Here is a 16412-nt window from a genome sequence, read left to right on the forward strand (position 1 = left end):
ACCAAACAATAGAAACAGGTTAAAGTCCCAGAAATCGGACACTGATAACAATATTTCAACTGCAATGTTTCCATTACGTTAATGCGATCGTATTTATTTGCTGTGTGAAATATTCAGTGACAAAGGCGATACATAAATAGACATGAGCATAACAAACATGGTGTGACCGCGGTCCTTTCACCTATTTGACATGGTCAATGTTTGGTTTCTGTAACTGTGTATTTATCAAAGAAACACAAACAATGCAATGAAAACGTGAAATAAGTAATAACGATGTTTTGTTGTTGGATCGTTGTTGAACGCTGCAATAATCAATATTCCAGTTATATAACGACGGCCTGTTAATAATCGAGACTGGGCCAGACAATCCAGTGATGATATCATGAGCACCGATCCAACCCACTCAGCGAGCATGACCACCTGGTCCCGTTATCCGCTTCTTACGACAAGTGTAGTCACCTTTTACGGCCGGCATGGGTTGCTGAAGATCTATTCTAACCCAGTTTTCACGGGTCTAACGATGTTTTGACTCAAAGGAAAGGAATCTCATATATTGCACGTGTTCCTTGGTCTGTTGCTGGATCTGATATCATGAAGTCTACCTTCTTCCTCACTTAGTGCCATGGTCAGGACCTGAAAAGTATAGAACTATATGTTAGTAAACATAGAAAATGACAGATTATATACCTACTCACAATAACATAAAATGCTAAACGTATTACATTGGGATGGAAAAGAAGGCATATGTTACTGTTTAATGATGTTGGATCGTACATGCCCACAGTTGATCCATGGCAATGACAAAAGAGTTTAATCAGCAAGAGTGTTTCATGTGTTGGTTACCTTGAGAATGTGCCCCAGTGTTCTGGTATGGTGATACTCTGACCGACTCATAGGTGACAGGGGGAGTATCTACCGTGCCTTCAAAGGTACTTGTATCTGCTGCAGCATCCGCTGAAGATGTAATTCATTACGTATTTCAATAACAAATCCAATTCATAACTCCCTTCTTCTAACTAGTACTTCAACATTACCTTCACTGGAATGCTTAAACTTCAACAGTATTGAGCAAAATGGAAAAGTCGTCATCTACCTTTTGTATTCTCATAAATCTTCAACTGTGAATACTGTTGTTTTTCTGATTCCTCCAAATTTGAATACTGGACTGGACCATTTATCTGATCTGAAACAAAACAATGCGAAAACATAGTAATGATTTCAGTGTTAAATGGACGCATACATAATGGTAATTTCAGCAAAAGGGTAACAACCAATACCCAGTACATACCTAATGATGAATACCCTCTGTTGTCCATTTCTACAGTTTCAGGATTCCTGGTGCTAGGAAGACAACAAGGTACGTTACTGACAATTCATAATGGAAGGGAGCAATAAACCTCAGTTTTTAGGTAGAATTTATATGCCTCCATATTTTCTTTCCATAATTGCACATGTTTACTCATTGTTATGTTTAACGCTTGCATTTATACTACCTTTTTCGTGATGCAGTTTCTGGAAAACAAGAATAACCACATGGAATATATCAGAAAAATACACATCACACATGGCAACATGTATTGTCAATCGTAAATGAAATCCACATTGAAAATGATAAGGTAAACTTTATATAATAACTGCAACCTTTAACAAGACATTTGCTGGTATAATTACGTCCTTTTTTGTCATTATTATACATATACATTCAACAAAAGAAATTCTTACAATCTTTCTTTCAAACATATTCGCATATGTCATTGAACATTATATTAATATTCAATCATTTTCCACGGAATATTAACTGTATACCTTCTGGAATATTTACGAACTTGTATCCCTTTCTGTATAGAACCATGTGAACACTTCCCACAATGAGCAAGGTAAGAAGAATGCCTCCTACTGTGGATCCTACTATTACCCCTGTACACGAACAAGGAGTTTCAAGTTTTCGCTGGTCTGGTGGATCTACAATGAGAAACAAAATATCATAACAGACTATGTCAATCACTTCAGATGAAAATATATTTGCGTTCATTTTCTTACTTTCCCGAAAAATATTTTCGTAACAGGTCTAAGTGAAAAGAAATCACACATTAGGTTTGATTCTCATCATGCGTACAACATGTGAAGCTAATTTCTTGTGTAGGTCATGCTGATATATATTTCCCGAACCATTCGCTCAAACCAAGGTAAACATGTTTACTTTGAGTTCAAGAAATCCATGTCAACTTAAATAGATATAGAAAATTATACTTTCGAGCATTCATTAATGGTGCATATAGATAAGTACAATTATGCTACGTTGTTATATCCAGACAGAAAACGGGACTCAACAGAAGCTAAAATACGAAAATAGCATTTAAGAAATATGTGAATGTTCAAATCCTGTTTAGGTGTCTGTGATAGGCCTAACAACAAAATACTAGCCAGGCGAGTGTTTTCATATTTTCATTTGAGAATGTTGAAATGTTCAGTTCATTATTTGTGAAGCTAACTAGACGTAAAATGAGCAAACAACAGTTAGAGATACTCACATAAATTTTAGAATAGATGAATCCTCAAAGCTTGAATGATAATCAGAAATCAACATCTCACCTGCAGACACTATTGTGAGTGTGTATGTCACTGATCTGCCCACACCATTCTCCACTGTAAGGCTGTAGTCCCCGAAGTCCTGCTGTTGGAGGTCAGTAAGGTGGAGCCTGACAGTGACTGAGATGTCTGAGACAGGGCTGGAGGAACCAGTGAGGTCCTGGCTGGTGCTGTTGGTTCTACTCCAGGTGAATGTAGGAAGGGGGTAGGCCAGGACTGACACAGACACGTCAACGTTACCACTAGCGGCGTACTTGAGTTGAGTTGGGACTGTCGCAGCAAGTCGAGGAGAACCTTATGCAAAACATGTCAGTGATTCAAAGCAAAGTAAACACTGGCTTGATTTGGTGGAGAAAGACACCCCATTGCTATACACATGGTTGCTGTCATCTAGTTACGGAAAACATATTCTAAATGAACAAATGAAGTACATACATTGAGCATATTTTAAGAAGATATATATAACTATATCAGTTCATAAGGTAGGACTTGCTACTGTAACATCTTTAAACATATTATCTCCTTCTCCTTCTACTACTACTTCTACTATAACTACTGATAGAGTGTGGACAGAAGCTCTGATCACATTATCCACTTTTAACTCGCAACTCGACCCTCTAGCTTACTGCTACTACCACTGCTTCTACTACTACTACTACTACTACTACTACTACTTCTACTACTACTACCGCTGCTGCTGCTTCTACTACAACTACTACTACTACTACTACTACTTCTAATACTACTTCTACTACTAGCGTGTTGACAGATGCCCAGCCCACATTACCTACATTTGACTCGCAACTCCACCCGTTTGCTGACAGGTGCCCCGATGTTGTTAGTGGGAGTACAGGAGTAGTTCCCTCTTTGTCGACAATCAGCTGACTCCAGTCTGTATTCTGCTGTCAGGGAGTTATCCGCCCTTGTCAACTCCTCAGTTCCATTCAATAACCTGATGACTGACCTTGGATTACCAGCACTATCTAACTGACATCTTAAGGTCACCACATCAGACTCATTGACTGTCACTGAACCATTACGACTGTTGGCAGTAAACATACCTATACTCGCCTGATCTGAAAAAAAATAACCCAAAATGCTGCATTGCAAGTTGTGTGTATAGAAGATTTTGAAATGTTAGGCGAATATGATTAGGAACAAAGATTGCTGTAAGTATGCATTTCTATTATTTCTATTTTATTTCATCATTCTGGTCTTTTCCAAAGTTTTGTAATTTTGTGTTGTAGTTTCTCTTCGGAGTTGTGTATTGCCCATGTACATGTCTGCTGTTATATGGCGTTCCTCATAATGCACTTTCTGCAAACATTCATATGAACATATGCCTTTTAATGTGCGGCCATCCAGCTTCAACCAATAAGATCAAAGAAACGTATCACAGAAGGTGTCGGTTCCTACTTGACAAAACCCACATGTTACATCCACGGAGACACTTGAGCTGTCACCAGTCCCGTGTGTATTGGAAGCCTGGCACTTGTAGGAACCTGTCTGTGACCTGTCAGCCATCGGGAGAGTCAGTGTAGCTCCATCACTGTGGACTGTCCCATCCTTGAACCACTTGTATGTACACGCAGGTCTGCAGGTGGCAGAACACAGGATACTTGGTACACTCTCTTGACCTTCCCTCCTGGTGTAGGACAGAGTGGATGGTTGTAGGGTCACAGCATAGGGGCCATCTGTCAGAACAGTGAAACAGATTAAACCAATGTATGTAGACGCAGGTGGGGGAACACAGGATACTTGGTACACTCTCTTGACCTTCCCTCCTGGTGTAGGACAGAGTGGATGGTTGTAGGGTCACAGCATAGGGGCCATCTGTCAGAACAGTGAAACAGATTAAACCAATGTATGTAGACGCAGGTGGGGGAACACAGGATACTTGGTACACTCTCTTGACCTTCCATCCTGGTGTAGGACAGAGTGGATGGTTGTAGGGTCACAGCATAGGGGCCATCTGTCAGAACAGTGAAACACATCACACCAATGTATGTAGACGCAGGTGGGGAAACAAAGGACACTTTGAACACTCTCCATATCTTCTCTCCTGGAGTGTGTGTGGGGGGTAGGGTCATGAGGCCATCCATCAAGTTCTATTATACAGACTGACCGGATCTAAACACACAAAGAGTCTTATAATCCACAGTGGTATAAATTGCCATGACGCCAGTCTAAGTAGTTTAGATGATGTGAGAGTCAGTGTAGCTCCATCACTGTGCCATCATTTGTTTTCAGGCGCAGCTGGACAGCGACTTGGGTCTATGAAGTTTATGTTTGGATACCGACGCTGCCGTACAAGCTGATACAGAGATACTTTCCAAAGGGAAAGAAGCATTTCGCTTATATACCAAAGAGGCGATAATATCGGAAACTCCTGCTCGGGTTGTGTCTCACCCAAAGCGGCTTAACCACAGCTCGATTTAAACAAAATTTAAACTGATAAAACATATTAGAATATTCATTAACATAAGGGATGGCCACTATGATAATATCTAGCGTTTGCACTTTGTAAGAAAAAGGTTTACAGACAAGGCCCAAGTGGTTTTAGATTTACAGCCAAAACTGTGACTAAAACCCAAGGGAAGTTAACATTTCCTACGATTTTAGCCTACAATATTATTAATAACAAGATTTTAGTCGTGAACAGTGTCAGTGGCTACGCATTACCTCTTATACGTGTTGCCTATAAAATACTTAAATAACATTTAATGTACATTTCTGGAACCTTTTCACAATCACACAAGTATATACATGTAACTTATAAGTTCTCAGCCATTGAAGCAAGTGGTTGATGTCAAGTTAGCCAGATAACAAACAGCAACCACCCATTCTCCATTTCAGTCCGTCTGTTTATTACAGTACCAGCACAACTACTATGTTGTGCTAGCCGACATTACTTGTCTCATCTCTAGTCTCTGCTAACTTAACCATGGTCAAATTGTTTGCTACACTATTGGGCGTATTTCTACACTACACTGAGGTTCGGACATATATGACCAAGGTTGACAAGGGTATCACTGGCGACGTGTGCAGGCCTGATAGGCCGGGTAGATACCGGCGGAGGTGTGAGTAGAATTTGATTTATTCTCTAACATAGAATGGCTGTCTGAACATCTAACCCTGTTCTAGAGGTTTCACTTTTTCAAAAGTACAACAATAAAAGTCCTCGTCGCCAAATGTGAATTCATTCTCTGCAATATTTTGTTCTACATGGCGCATGTGCGTAGTGTAACAAATGGAATCCAAATCAATGAAACACGGACGATATTGTATTGAACCCAATGTCATGGACTGGTTAGATTTTACACTGGCACAAGTAGGTACAACTATACCAGTTCGGTAGAATCTGAGTAGTAGCATTGTGACTGTCACTACATGTATTTGTATTGGATTGTTTTACAATTTGTGAGTGCTACTGTTTGTTTGTTAGTTTGTTGTTTAACGCCGCATTCAGCAACATTGCAGCTATATGACGGTGGTCTGTAAATAACCCATCCGGTGATTAATATCATGAGTGAGTGCTACTGAGGAAGGGTATGAAGCATATTTGGCAACAACATTACTGAATAGTGGAATATTGAATGGCATTGTATACATACACTGTGGCTCCATGTTGTACAGCTGGCTCCACTCTGACTCCAGACCCTGGCCTTCTGTTGCCTTACATCTGTAGCTGTGACTGTCTCGGGAACTCACTGTGAAGGTGTAGGGGGAACCAGGGGAGGTAACTGTGATGTCAGTGTTGTCACGCTGCCAGGTGTAGGTCAAGGTCAGCCCATGGTCAGCTGGGACAGTGGTAGAGGAGGAGCTGCAGGTCAAGGTGACTTGTGTCCCAAACACAAGGACTGATGGTCCATTGAGCGTTGGTTTGGTGGGTTGACCTGTATTATAAAAAGCCATTACTTTACCTGAATGTTCATAAAAATAACACTTTGTTATTTGTTTGTTCGGGATATTACTCATTTATATCTGGATTCATGGATTGATACAGACACGTTTTAAAGGAAAATGTGCGATGATAACAACAAGTCAGGCTGCACGTGGATTTCTGAGTGGCAGAATAACTCCCTTCTACCCCTTTTCTAAGCAAAACGCCGCATGCTTTTTCCGAGTCAACAAAAGTCACGTGACGTTGCGCAAGCTAACCTCAGCTCAAACGAACATGCGTTACAAATAAGGTTCGAGCAAGTGATGCTGGCGAACGTCATTATATGTAATGGATGTCTAGTAACGCGTGCGTAATCGAGATTTATTTTGGATATGACCAGGGTTTTGTCGTTTTATTTACATGACTCAAAATACAGGATTAACTAAGTACTGTGTAATCAAATGGAAAATACAGCCTTATAGTTACAATAGATCAATAAATAAGAGACCAAAATCCAATAAAAATATGCACGGAAATGTCAAGCAGCACATTTGTCATACATGTAAACCTTATCCGAATATTCGTACTGCACACACTTGTATATTCTGCGATTTGATCGTTGTAGCCAGTAGATTCTTAAAGACCGTGTTTAGAATTAATGCATAAGCTCAACATTTGCCTTGCAGAAAGTAGTTCAGTAAACTGTCAATTGGTTACAGATAATCAACAGTTTGAACAATGGAGTGACGTCATAGATGTGTTTTAATGTGGGTTCCAAACCACCGTAGCGACTATATACACTAGACAACTTTCCCGAAATCACGTCAGCTCTTTTCTTTTTTTTAAATACCAAGTACAAACACACACGAATGTAGCATTCACCCAAAGTGAGTCCACTATAAGCAGGGTCTACCATTTCGGTTTAAGTGTATTGGATCTTAAGGAAACGAGGTTCTGCAGACATTTATTTGTTATGTACTTTTGTTTATTGCTATGCCTAGGAATTGAACATGGTCCATGGAGAAGGACCCCAACTGCTGAATATGGCCAGAGAAGAATATCATATCACACCCATTAGTCACCCATTATGCACCTTCTATAACATTCGAACAGATACCGCCCGTTCATACAAATATTGATTTCGTAATGGATATAATACTGTCGGTTGATATAACTACGATCATTGAATACCTCCGTAACCGATATTTTGAATCAATTTATAGATCCTAATTTCACACTGAACAAGTAAACATAAACAAATGACAACTGTTTCACTATAATTAATCATATGTTGATATTGTCATTGTACATGATGCCTCTAACATTAAAGATACGAGGCTGTGATGAGGTGATGACAATGTTGCATTAGAACACACATGTATTCTTTTGTTTCATAAGGATGTACATTCATACACATTGTTCAGTTACTATAACGTTGCTTGCTCTGAATACACGCGGCTTTTCACAATCAATCAGTAAAATAGATTCGATATTACCACTCATGATATCACAACATACATGTTCCTTAAGAACGTGGCCATACACTAAATGCATAGGGAACCAAGCGACTGCTGGCGTTCGGCTCAGTACTCTCAAGAATGTTGTTTTCTTTATTTACCTATCCGTGTGCTGTTTACCCTTGTCATCAATATATAAACAGCCTGTAATTAATTCGAGTCAGGATGCACTTCTCTGTCAGAATTGTGTCATCTAGGCGAGTTCGACTTTGTCAGGAGCACACATGTCTTGTGGATTTCTCAAGAGCGGTAACAGTTCAGAAAATGTCCTCCCACATGTATAGTGTCCATTCACTCATGACAATCACTTGGATGCCCACAATGTTGGTTGGTTGGTTTGTTGTTTAACGCCGCACTCAGCAATGTTCCAACTATATGAAGGCGGTCTGTAAATAATCGAGTCTGGACCAGTCAATCTAGTGATTGATATCATGAACACCGATCCACGCAATTGGGATCGATGACATGCATCAACCAAGCCAGCGAGCCTGACCACCCGATCCCGTTAGTCACCTTTTACGGCAATCATGGGTTGCTGAAGACCTATTCTACCCCGGAATCTTCACGGGTCGTTGCCCACAATGAGTGAGCTTGTGTTCGGGTGGGTGTTTTTTGCTTTGGTTAAACGACTTGTAACCATTTCTCTGTTTGGGGGTGAACAATGCGTTTTCAACAAGATTATATTTTGCTGTCACAAGTGATCCGTTTCAAAATATCATTATGTTTGTGAATATCCTCCTGACATTAACATCACATGTGTTTTACCATTGTTGCCTTGCATGCAGCACTCATCTACATTACAATTGTTTGTTACCTGCGACATCTTATATTATTTGAGTGAGTGTTGTTTTATTCCGCTTTGGGAAAATATCACGGCGGGGGAGATCAGAAATGGGCTTCACACATTGCACCTATGTGGGTTATCGAAACCGGACTTCAAGTGGGGGTTTTAACCATAAGGCTACCCCACTGTGCCTAATAGTAGAGACAAGGAATACAAATATTGTAACAGAATACCAACTCTAACATTTTAAAAACAAAGTTATCTATTTCATAATCATGACACGTTCTGACAAAGGTCAAGTGATGAAAGGTTGCTTTTGTTTTCAAACTATCCTCATGGTTGTATTTTTATTTAAAGGAGAACTAATGTTTCATGAAACACATTTTTGTGCAACCTAGTGTGTATCATAAGTAGGTCCTCATTTGCTGATATGAATTGAACAGTGTAGAACAAAGCAACAATGGAGGATATACTGATACCCCGGTGTGACAGCCGTCCGTATAACTGAGAGTTCTATACCTAATTCATAAACACGGACGACTATGTTACTTTATCTCTTCTCTGAATATGTATACGGAATATAAAAAGGACTAAACTATGTGTACGAAACGTCAACTAATCAAAAAATAAGTAGCCACTCACCCAGGACAACAAGTTTCTGTCCACAGTTCTGTATGACAGCAGCAGCTGCTCCATTCCCACACGTGTAGGTCCCTGCATCAGATGTCTGGATGTTGCTGAGGGTGAAGGTGACATTCCTGGCTGTTATGTTCCCCTGGTACACCAGTCTGTCTCTGTAGTTGCCAGTGGGGAGGAATATCCCAGTACCTGTCACTATGAACACAGATGCACCACCAGAAGGACTGACAGTGTAGAAACTGACACCTGACCCCAGACCTCCCTGTGGAATCTCCCAGCTGAACATGGCTGAGTCAGACACTGCAGACAACACTGGACTGGCACTGGGAGCACCTGTTACAACGCCTGCAGGAAGAAGACATGTGGATATGTAGCATGTTGCATGAGGTATGACCGTATACACGTTAAGTAGAATATAATCTATTCATCTCAAGTATGTAGGGTAATATAAGTATATTGTAAGATACACAGTCATTACACATGTGGGTGATATGAAAGAATTACCTGCAATCACATATAATACAGCAGCAGTAGTTATCTTCATCATGCTTGTTGTCTGGTACCTCAGTGAGGCCTGAAATATAGGTTCATCATTTTTCAGTAATTTGGTTACTGATTTGATACATTTGGTATCTATGAGATATGCGTATGAGAAAAGGATCACGTTACTGCCTTACCAGTGGTCTATTTTTGTCTATGATGATTGTGAGTATGATAATAGTTGTAAATGTGTTAGGCAGTATGACAGTAAATACGCATTTCACACTGAACGCTGATGGATGATATAGATGAATATATGCGTATTAACTTCATAAACTTCAAATCGATAGAATAATTTGTGATCATATTGTTAACTGTACTTAAACCAACATTAATTAAAAGTGTGATATACGCTCACATGACTTATGTTTCATTTCAAATACATATATGAAAACACCATGGGAATCTTGACTCCGAACCCACGATCAATGGATCCTGGTATGCCTAAGAAAGGTCGCCACATGACTGAAGGAAAGACAACCACCCTGATGATATGAACATACATACTGGTACAAGGCATCAGTTAGGGGATAAGTTTGAATATCATCAAACTCTCTGCTTTTCCGACGTCAAAGGAAACAAAAGGAATTCTGTCGCCTTAAAGAAATAAAGTAACTATTTACAAAATTTCCACTGAGCCGAGATTTATCCTATGCATGCTATAAACATCAACAACTGGAAACTGTAAGTCTGATGTCACTGTCCATCTGTATGTCCTGCGTTCCCATCGCACTCGCGCATATTTCCATACTGGTGTGAACAGAGTAGACGTTTAGTATTATTGACAAAGAGAGACGACTCTGCATAGCCTTTAGACGACACATACAATCCCATTTATGTCAGTGTGTGTACAGTTTCCAGGTTGTAAAGCTATGTGTTTTAATTAACCCTCCACGTACAGATAGCTGACACACAAGTAACATTTATACAGAAATAGAGGCCAGGTCAAAGTACACGAGTCTATAGAGATATTGTGTGTTACTCCCAGATACGTTATGTCATGTATATTTGGCATGGTGATACAAATATACATAAACAAATAAGGTGTCATGTGATAAGGTTAGAAATATATACTTTGCACATACCTTCTGAGACTCCAATCGGTCAGACACAAATCGTTGCTACAGTCGTCGTGTGTGACAGAGTCGCTCAACACGGAAGTAAAATACAAGGCCATGTTAACTTACATGTATACCAGTCGCTTCAAACTAGTTCAGTAGTGGCGGATAAATATAGCCGGGTCAATCTCTGGCATATCAATGAAGGTTTAGTGTTACATACGACAGTTAGTGGGTGAGTGAGTGAGTTTGGCTTAACCCCGTTCAGAACAGTATTTCAATTATCTCATGACCTGTCAACTTATCCCGAAACTAATATCCAAAGTAGTGTTTACATGCATATTAGTCGCTTAAACTAGTTCAACGGTATCTAAATACAGAGGTGTCAATCCCTGGCATACGAATGCATGTTTATTGCGAGTGAGTGAGTGAGTGAGTGAGTGACCCGTATCCCCATCTGTCTAGAGAGCGATATAAGGTATATATGTAGGATATGCCGTCTATTGGTTATTCAAACATAGCACCGATTGAGTACAGCTCAATAATTGCGTAAAAATAGACGTTCAGTATACTTCTACTTAATCAAAGTACAATTAGAAACGTTTGTGAAAATCTAAACAACTTTGATGCTCAGTTATTCAAACGGTTTACGCCTCGCATATAACAAGATAACGCATTTGTCACATACAGTTCAAGGATGACTGAGTACGAAAAAAATTGACTTTGTGTATTCAATTCCCCGTCAAGGTTGGATAAACTACAGTTCCGATACGGTCAAAATAACACTTGGAAGCTTGTCTTTTTATGCATCAAGTGACATAACTAAACAGCAAAACACTATCATAATCACCATACACAATAATTATAGATACATGTAGACATATGTCTTTCAAAACCCATTGTTAACCTTTGTGTATTTTACTTTTTTTAGCAGAAACATTGTTCAACTTCATGTAAATATGTAAGATGGTTTTGTGAAAAAGTTGTTTATACCTAAACCTTTAGAGGATACAACATTAAATCCTGGTCATCCTTAGGGACAAAGGAAGGACCAAATGTCAGACCTTTTCTAGATTTCATGCTCCACCAGTCACACGGCACATACATGTCAATCCACATGTTCCGTGGTATAATGCGAATATAACAGGAGATGATGCGAAAAGCAGAAAGGAAAAGGAGACAATCAGGATTAGAGATCCATAGACAGATTTTATGAGTAAAAGATCAGTTTCAAAGAGAGTTATCCAGAGGACGAAATCCCATTACTGCCATGTGAAGATATTGACTAACACGCATACTGCAAAGACCCTCTTGTCTCAACTATCAAAACTTATAGGGAAGGATGAACACAATCATTTCACTTCCTAAAGAAGAAAACGATGTTATCCTCTCGGAAAATTACAATTCATTCTTCACAGGAAAAACTGATGAGATCAAGATCTCAGATCTCTATAAACCTCTGGAGCAAATGATACACGTGTTGATGAGGTGTATATTGAACGTTAAAATGGTGTGGAGCTAGCTGAATTTGAATCAGCGTCTGAACATCTTGTCATTTCCCTTGTGAGTCAATCAAAGCGAACTACGTGTAAACTGGATCCGATTGCACCCACACGGATAATGCAGTTTTGTGATGTTCCTGTTCCTGTCCAAAACATTCCCAGACAATAACATTGTTTTCTCCTTTTGGAATCTCCAATTTCGTCATTTCCTAGCTTCCGACACAGCAGCTGCATTACACGCCTGTCATTCATCACGGCAGTCATGAGTCAAGTCAAGTTATGATGTGTTGCTCTGTCATCCCCGTATGTTGTCCTGTCATTCATCATGGCAGTCATGAGTCAAGTCAAGTTATGATGTGTTGATCTGTCATCCCCGAATGTTGACCTGCCATTCATCACAGCAGTCATGAGTCAAGTCAAGAGTGATGTGTTGCTCTGTCATCCCTGAATGTTGACCTGACATTCATTACAGCAGTCATAAGTCAAGACAAGTTATGATGCGTTGCTCTGTCATCTCCGAATGTTGCCCTGCCATTCATCACAGCAGTCATGAGTCAAGTCAAGTTCTGATGCGTTGCTCTGTTATCCCCGAATGTTGCCCTACCATTCATCACAGCAGTCATGAGTCAAGTCAAGAGTGAATAATTATCCTCTGCAGTTTCGTAAAGGAGATGGCAATCATCAGCCGCAATAGATAGGCAGCCCGATGAATACAAACGACAATTCACAACCCTGTGTGTTATTAGATCGTACACTAGCCACCTTCGCTGAACTGAATACTCTCCACATAGCCTTGTCTGTTGATACACCAAGACCCGTACAAACGTTATGAATGTGGTTCCGTGTCACCGACCTTGGCTTACAATGTGCACATACAGGCGACTCTCTGGTGTTCAGAACAAGGAGACCAACAAAAGGTTCAATATAACTGTCGACGTGATATTCAAACGAATGAATAGATAAGGGCCCCTTTACTAGTTGCAATAGGCTGTCTCTCCTGACACCCACATATTGAATTCAATTCAAAACATGTAGTCAGGAGAGCTGCAGCTACCCTGGCTTACTCTGTATAACATAGTGCCATTCTGCCACTGTATGTCTGTGTGCGAAGCTTCTCCTGTGTAACATATCAGTGTACACGGTTTGTACTATATCTTGTTATCTGGTTGTCGTTTTATTTACAAATTCTGCGTTCAATATATTATGGAAAACATCATTGGGAAAGATACGATCAAACAATAGTATGAATACTCGAGGCTGCTAGCACCGTTTTGTAAAGAAAGTGATTTGAATTTATGAAGAGAAAATACAAAACTTTAAGCACTTTATCCCTTTGCTCTAAAACATACTTTTACTCGGGGAACCTTGTGGGGAACACGAGCAAAGTTATTGTATTTTTATTGTGTGTGCGACACTGGGTTGGCTAACAAGTTATTGTTTTGGGGTTATGTTTTTATAAACCGAAAAGATAACAGACCACGCCCACTAACAGACTACTGTTTCTTGATTGGCTGCTAATAGATAAGGCTAAGTTGTGTTTCATTGTCGCCAGTTTCGAACTGTTGTCTGCAGTTTAACATTGTCAAAGTATCTATTTATGAGACTTGACTTCAACATGATTACAATTGCGTTAATAGCCTTACAAACGAAAGAAACACCATGCACTCGATGTGGATTTGTCCAAAGGATTTTATGTTAATGCCTACTGCTTATAAATAAATAATAGACCATAATGAATGATAGAGATTCAGCTGCTAATAAATATAGAGAAAATGGTTGTGAAACAGGATACTTTTGTAACACAGTAGGGGCAATGTTAGTATCTCAGCCTAAACATTTCTACTACTGAGCTTATGATGAAACTCGAGCATTTTAGCGCACCAGCAGAAACATCGACCCAGCATATATTTACGGCAAGGACATGTTATATTCTTCTGTCAGTATGCGACCTAGTGACCCACTTACCCCGCATTCGTATCTCTTATTGCCTGGCGGGTGGTTGTACAGGAGGTTATTCACCTTCAGCCGTCGCCAACAAATCTCAAGTGTCTCCTTTAACATTGACTAAACTCCATTCACATGGGTTTCGAATATCTTCACAAAAGCCAACAACTGTTGTCTGACGCTCTGCAGGCTTGCTGCCTTCCTTACAAAATAACCATAAAGCATGTTCAGTAATGTAATTTATTCACGTGTATGGCAGAGGTACAGTATTGTTTGTTGACTGGGTGTACATCATGAAATAAACATCAAGATATGGATTAAACAATTTCGTCAATTATTATACAATAAGTATTCGCCAATTCATCTAAAACGTCTTAATCACCTTAGCTATTGAACCGTTTCACTGGCATCTTGACAGCAGGCAGACGACACCAATATCTTGCCATTACACTTGCTCGGTTAAGTTTGCCAAACTGCATATGACAGGTGTTCGATTTCAAGTGAATATAAACATATCATTGTGTTCGCCTAGGTAAGAAGTTCGGCATTTCACAGCGGGGTATACGAAACAAATACCTTATCAGTACATGCACATACCAGTAACCAATCAGAGAGGGGTATCTTATTGCAAGATAAGACACCTGTGATTGTTCATATATCGTTAACTGCAACTGTTTAAGTATTAGATCTACATTACATATGGTGTACATACCAGCATGGAATGTAAACTCGAAGTTATCACTGTGAACATGAATGACAGGTTAAGTGCTGATTCTAAACTTGATTTTATCATATTGTAGTTCAACGACTGTCAACATGCACATTGTCGTTCTATTGTGTGTATGTATGTAAAGAGCTGATGGAACTGTATTCAAACATATTGTAGTTCAACGAGGAAAACTAGATGCAATGCACATACTGTCAACATACACATTGTCCTCAAGTAGGTGTATGTAGAGAGTAGTTTCCTGTCCATGCAAGTTGTTTGGAAAGAGAACAATACAAGCGTCACAGAGTGAGTGAATCATAATAGCCATTGTGACAAGTAAACAGTTTGAGCAGTTTTACAGGATACATACATATATATATATATATATATATATATATGTGCATACAAAGTGCTCACAATCAGGAACTAAAAAGACGAACTTATATATTTGCTAAATCAAAGTTTTCAATTTTGTGCAGGCGAAGGAATGGTGTAAGCAGTTATGAATATATAAAATGTCTTTTTTTTGTTTTGAGTAGGTTGCAAAATCAATGATTCTCTTTTATGATTAACATTTTTTCCATTTATTAAACTGTACCAAACCTCAGATTGTGATTTAACATAGATATAATTTACTGACAAATCAGAACAAACTTTCCGACTCCTGGGGTAGACACTTAGCATTTTCATATCATATTTTCGTAATGATGATAGATATATATTACTAAATGAGTCACCGTTCTATAACTTATTTCATTTGAAACGAGTTCATTTCAAAACGTGAAATGTTTCATATTATCGATATTCAACGCTGAAGCAAGTCGTTATTTGTATAAGGGAGGCTTATGTTTCGACCATAGGCTGGTCAAAAAGTATGGAGATTTATCTGTGATCGATTGTAAATAAAGCGACAAACCCTTTTCCATATCCAAAAGAAATCTCTCAACATATATAATTCCGACCACGTCATGACCAAGTGTTTATGAATCACTATAAAAAAGTAATGATACCATGTGTTTGCGAAAAGGTGAGCGTATCCTGCCCCACCGTTGGCACCCGTCACAAACACATGCAAAGGTAAGTCAACTTTCACCTGAAAAAACATAAGAATGATTACATGTCGATTCTCAAACCATGACCATAACAGCATTCATATACATTCACATAATCAAGTTAAAAATATATGAATTGAGCGGAACATATAGTGTTACAAAGGGTTTGAAAAGAGAGAATCAGTGAAACCATTG

The 16412-nt window shown here is 39.2% G+C and overlaps 1 protein-coding gene across 1 annotated transcript; it reads right to left on the minus strand.

The window, feature by feature from the left end:
- Positions 1 to 610: 610 nt before the first annotated feature.
- LOC139457124 (neural cell adhesion molecule 1-like) lies at positions 611 to 10415 on the minus strand. Its single transcript, XM_071238555.1, has 13 exons — positions 10350 to 10415; positions 9917 to 9986; positions 9416 to 9757; positions 6204 to 6485; positions 4020 to 4283; positions 3381 to 3665; positions 2593 to 2883; positions 1807 to 1962; positions 1494 to 1512; positions 1289 to 1341; positions 1094 to 1183; positions 844 to 954; positions 611 to 633 (listed from the first exon to the last, which is right to left on the minus strand). The coding sequence occupies exons 1-13, from the start codon at positions 10413 to 10415 to the stop codon at positions 611 to 613; spliced, it is 2052 nt and encodes a 683-aa protein (XP_071094656.1).
- Between the last annotated feature and the right edge of the window lie 5997 nt (positions 10416 to 16412).

The sequence above is a fragment of the Haliotis cracherodii genome, unplaced genomic scaffold (genome assembly GCF_022045235.1).
Source record: "Haliotis cracherodii isolate W230 unplaced genomic scaffold, xgHalCrac1.p SCAF_12, whole genome shotgun sequence".
NCBI lineage: Eukaryota > Metazoa > Mollusca > Gastropoda > Lepetellida > Haliotidae > Haliotis > Haliotis cracherodii.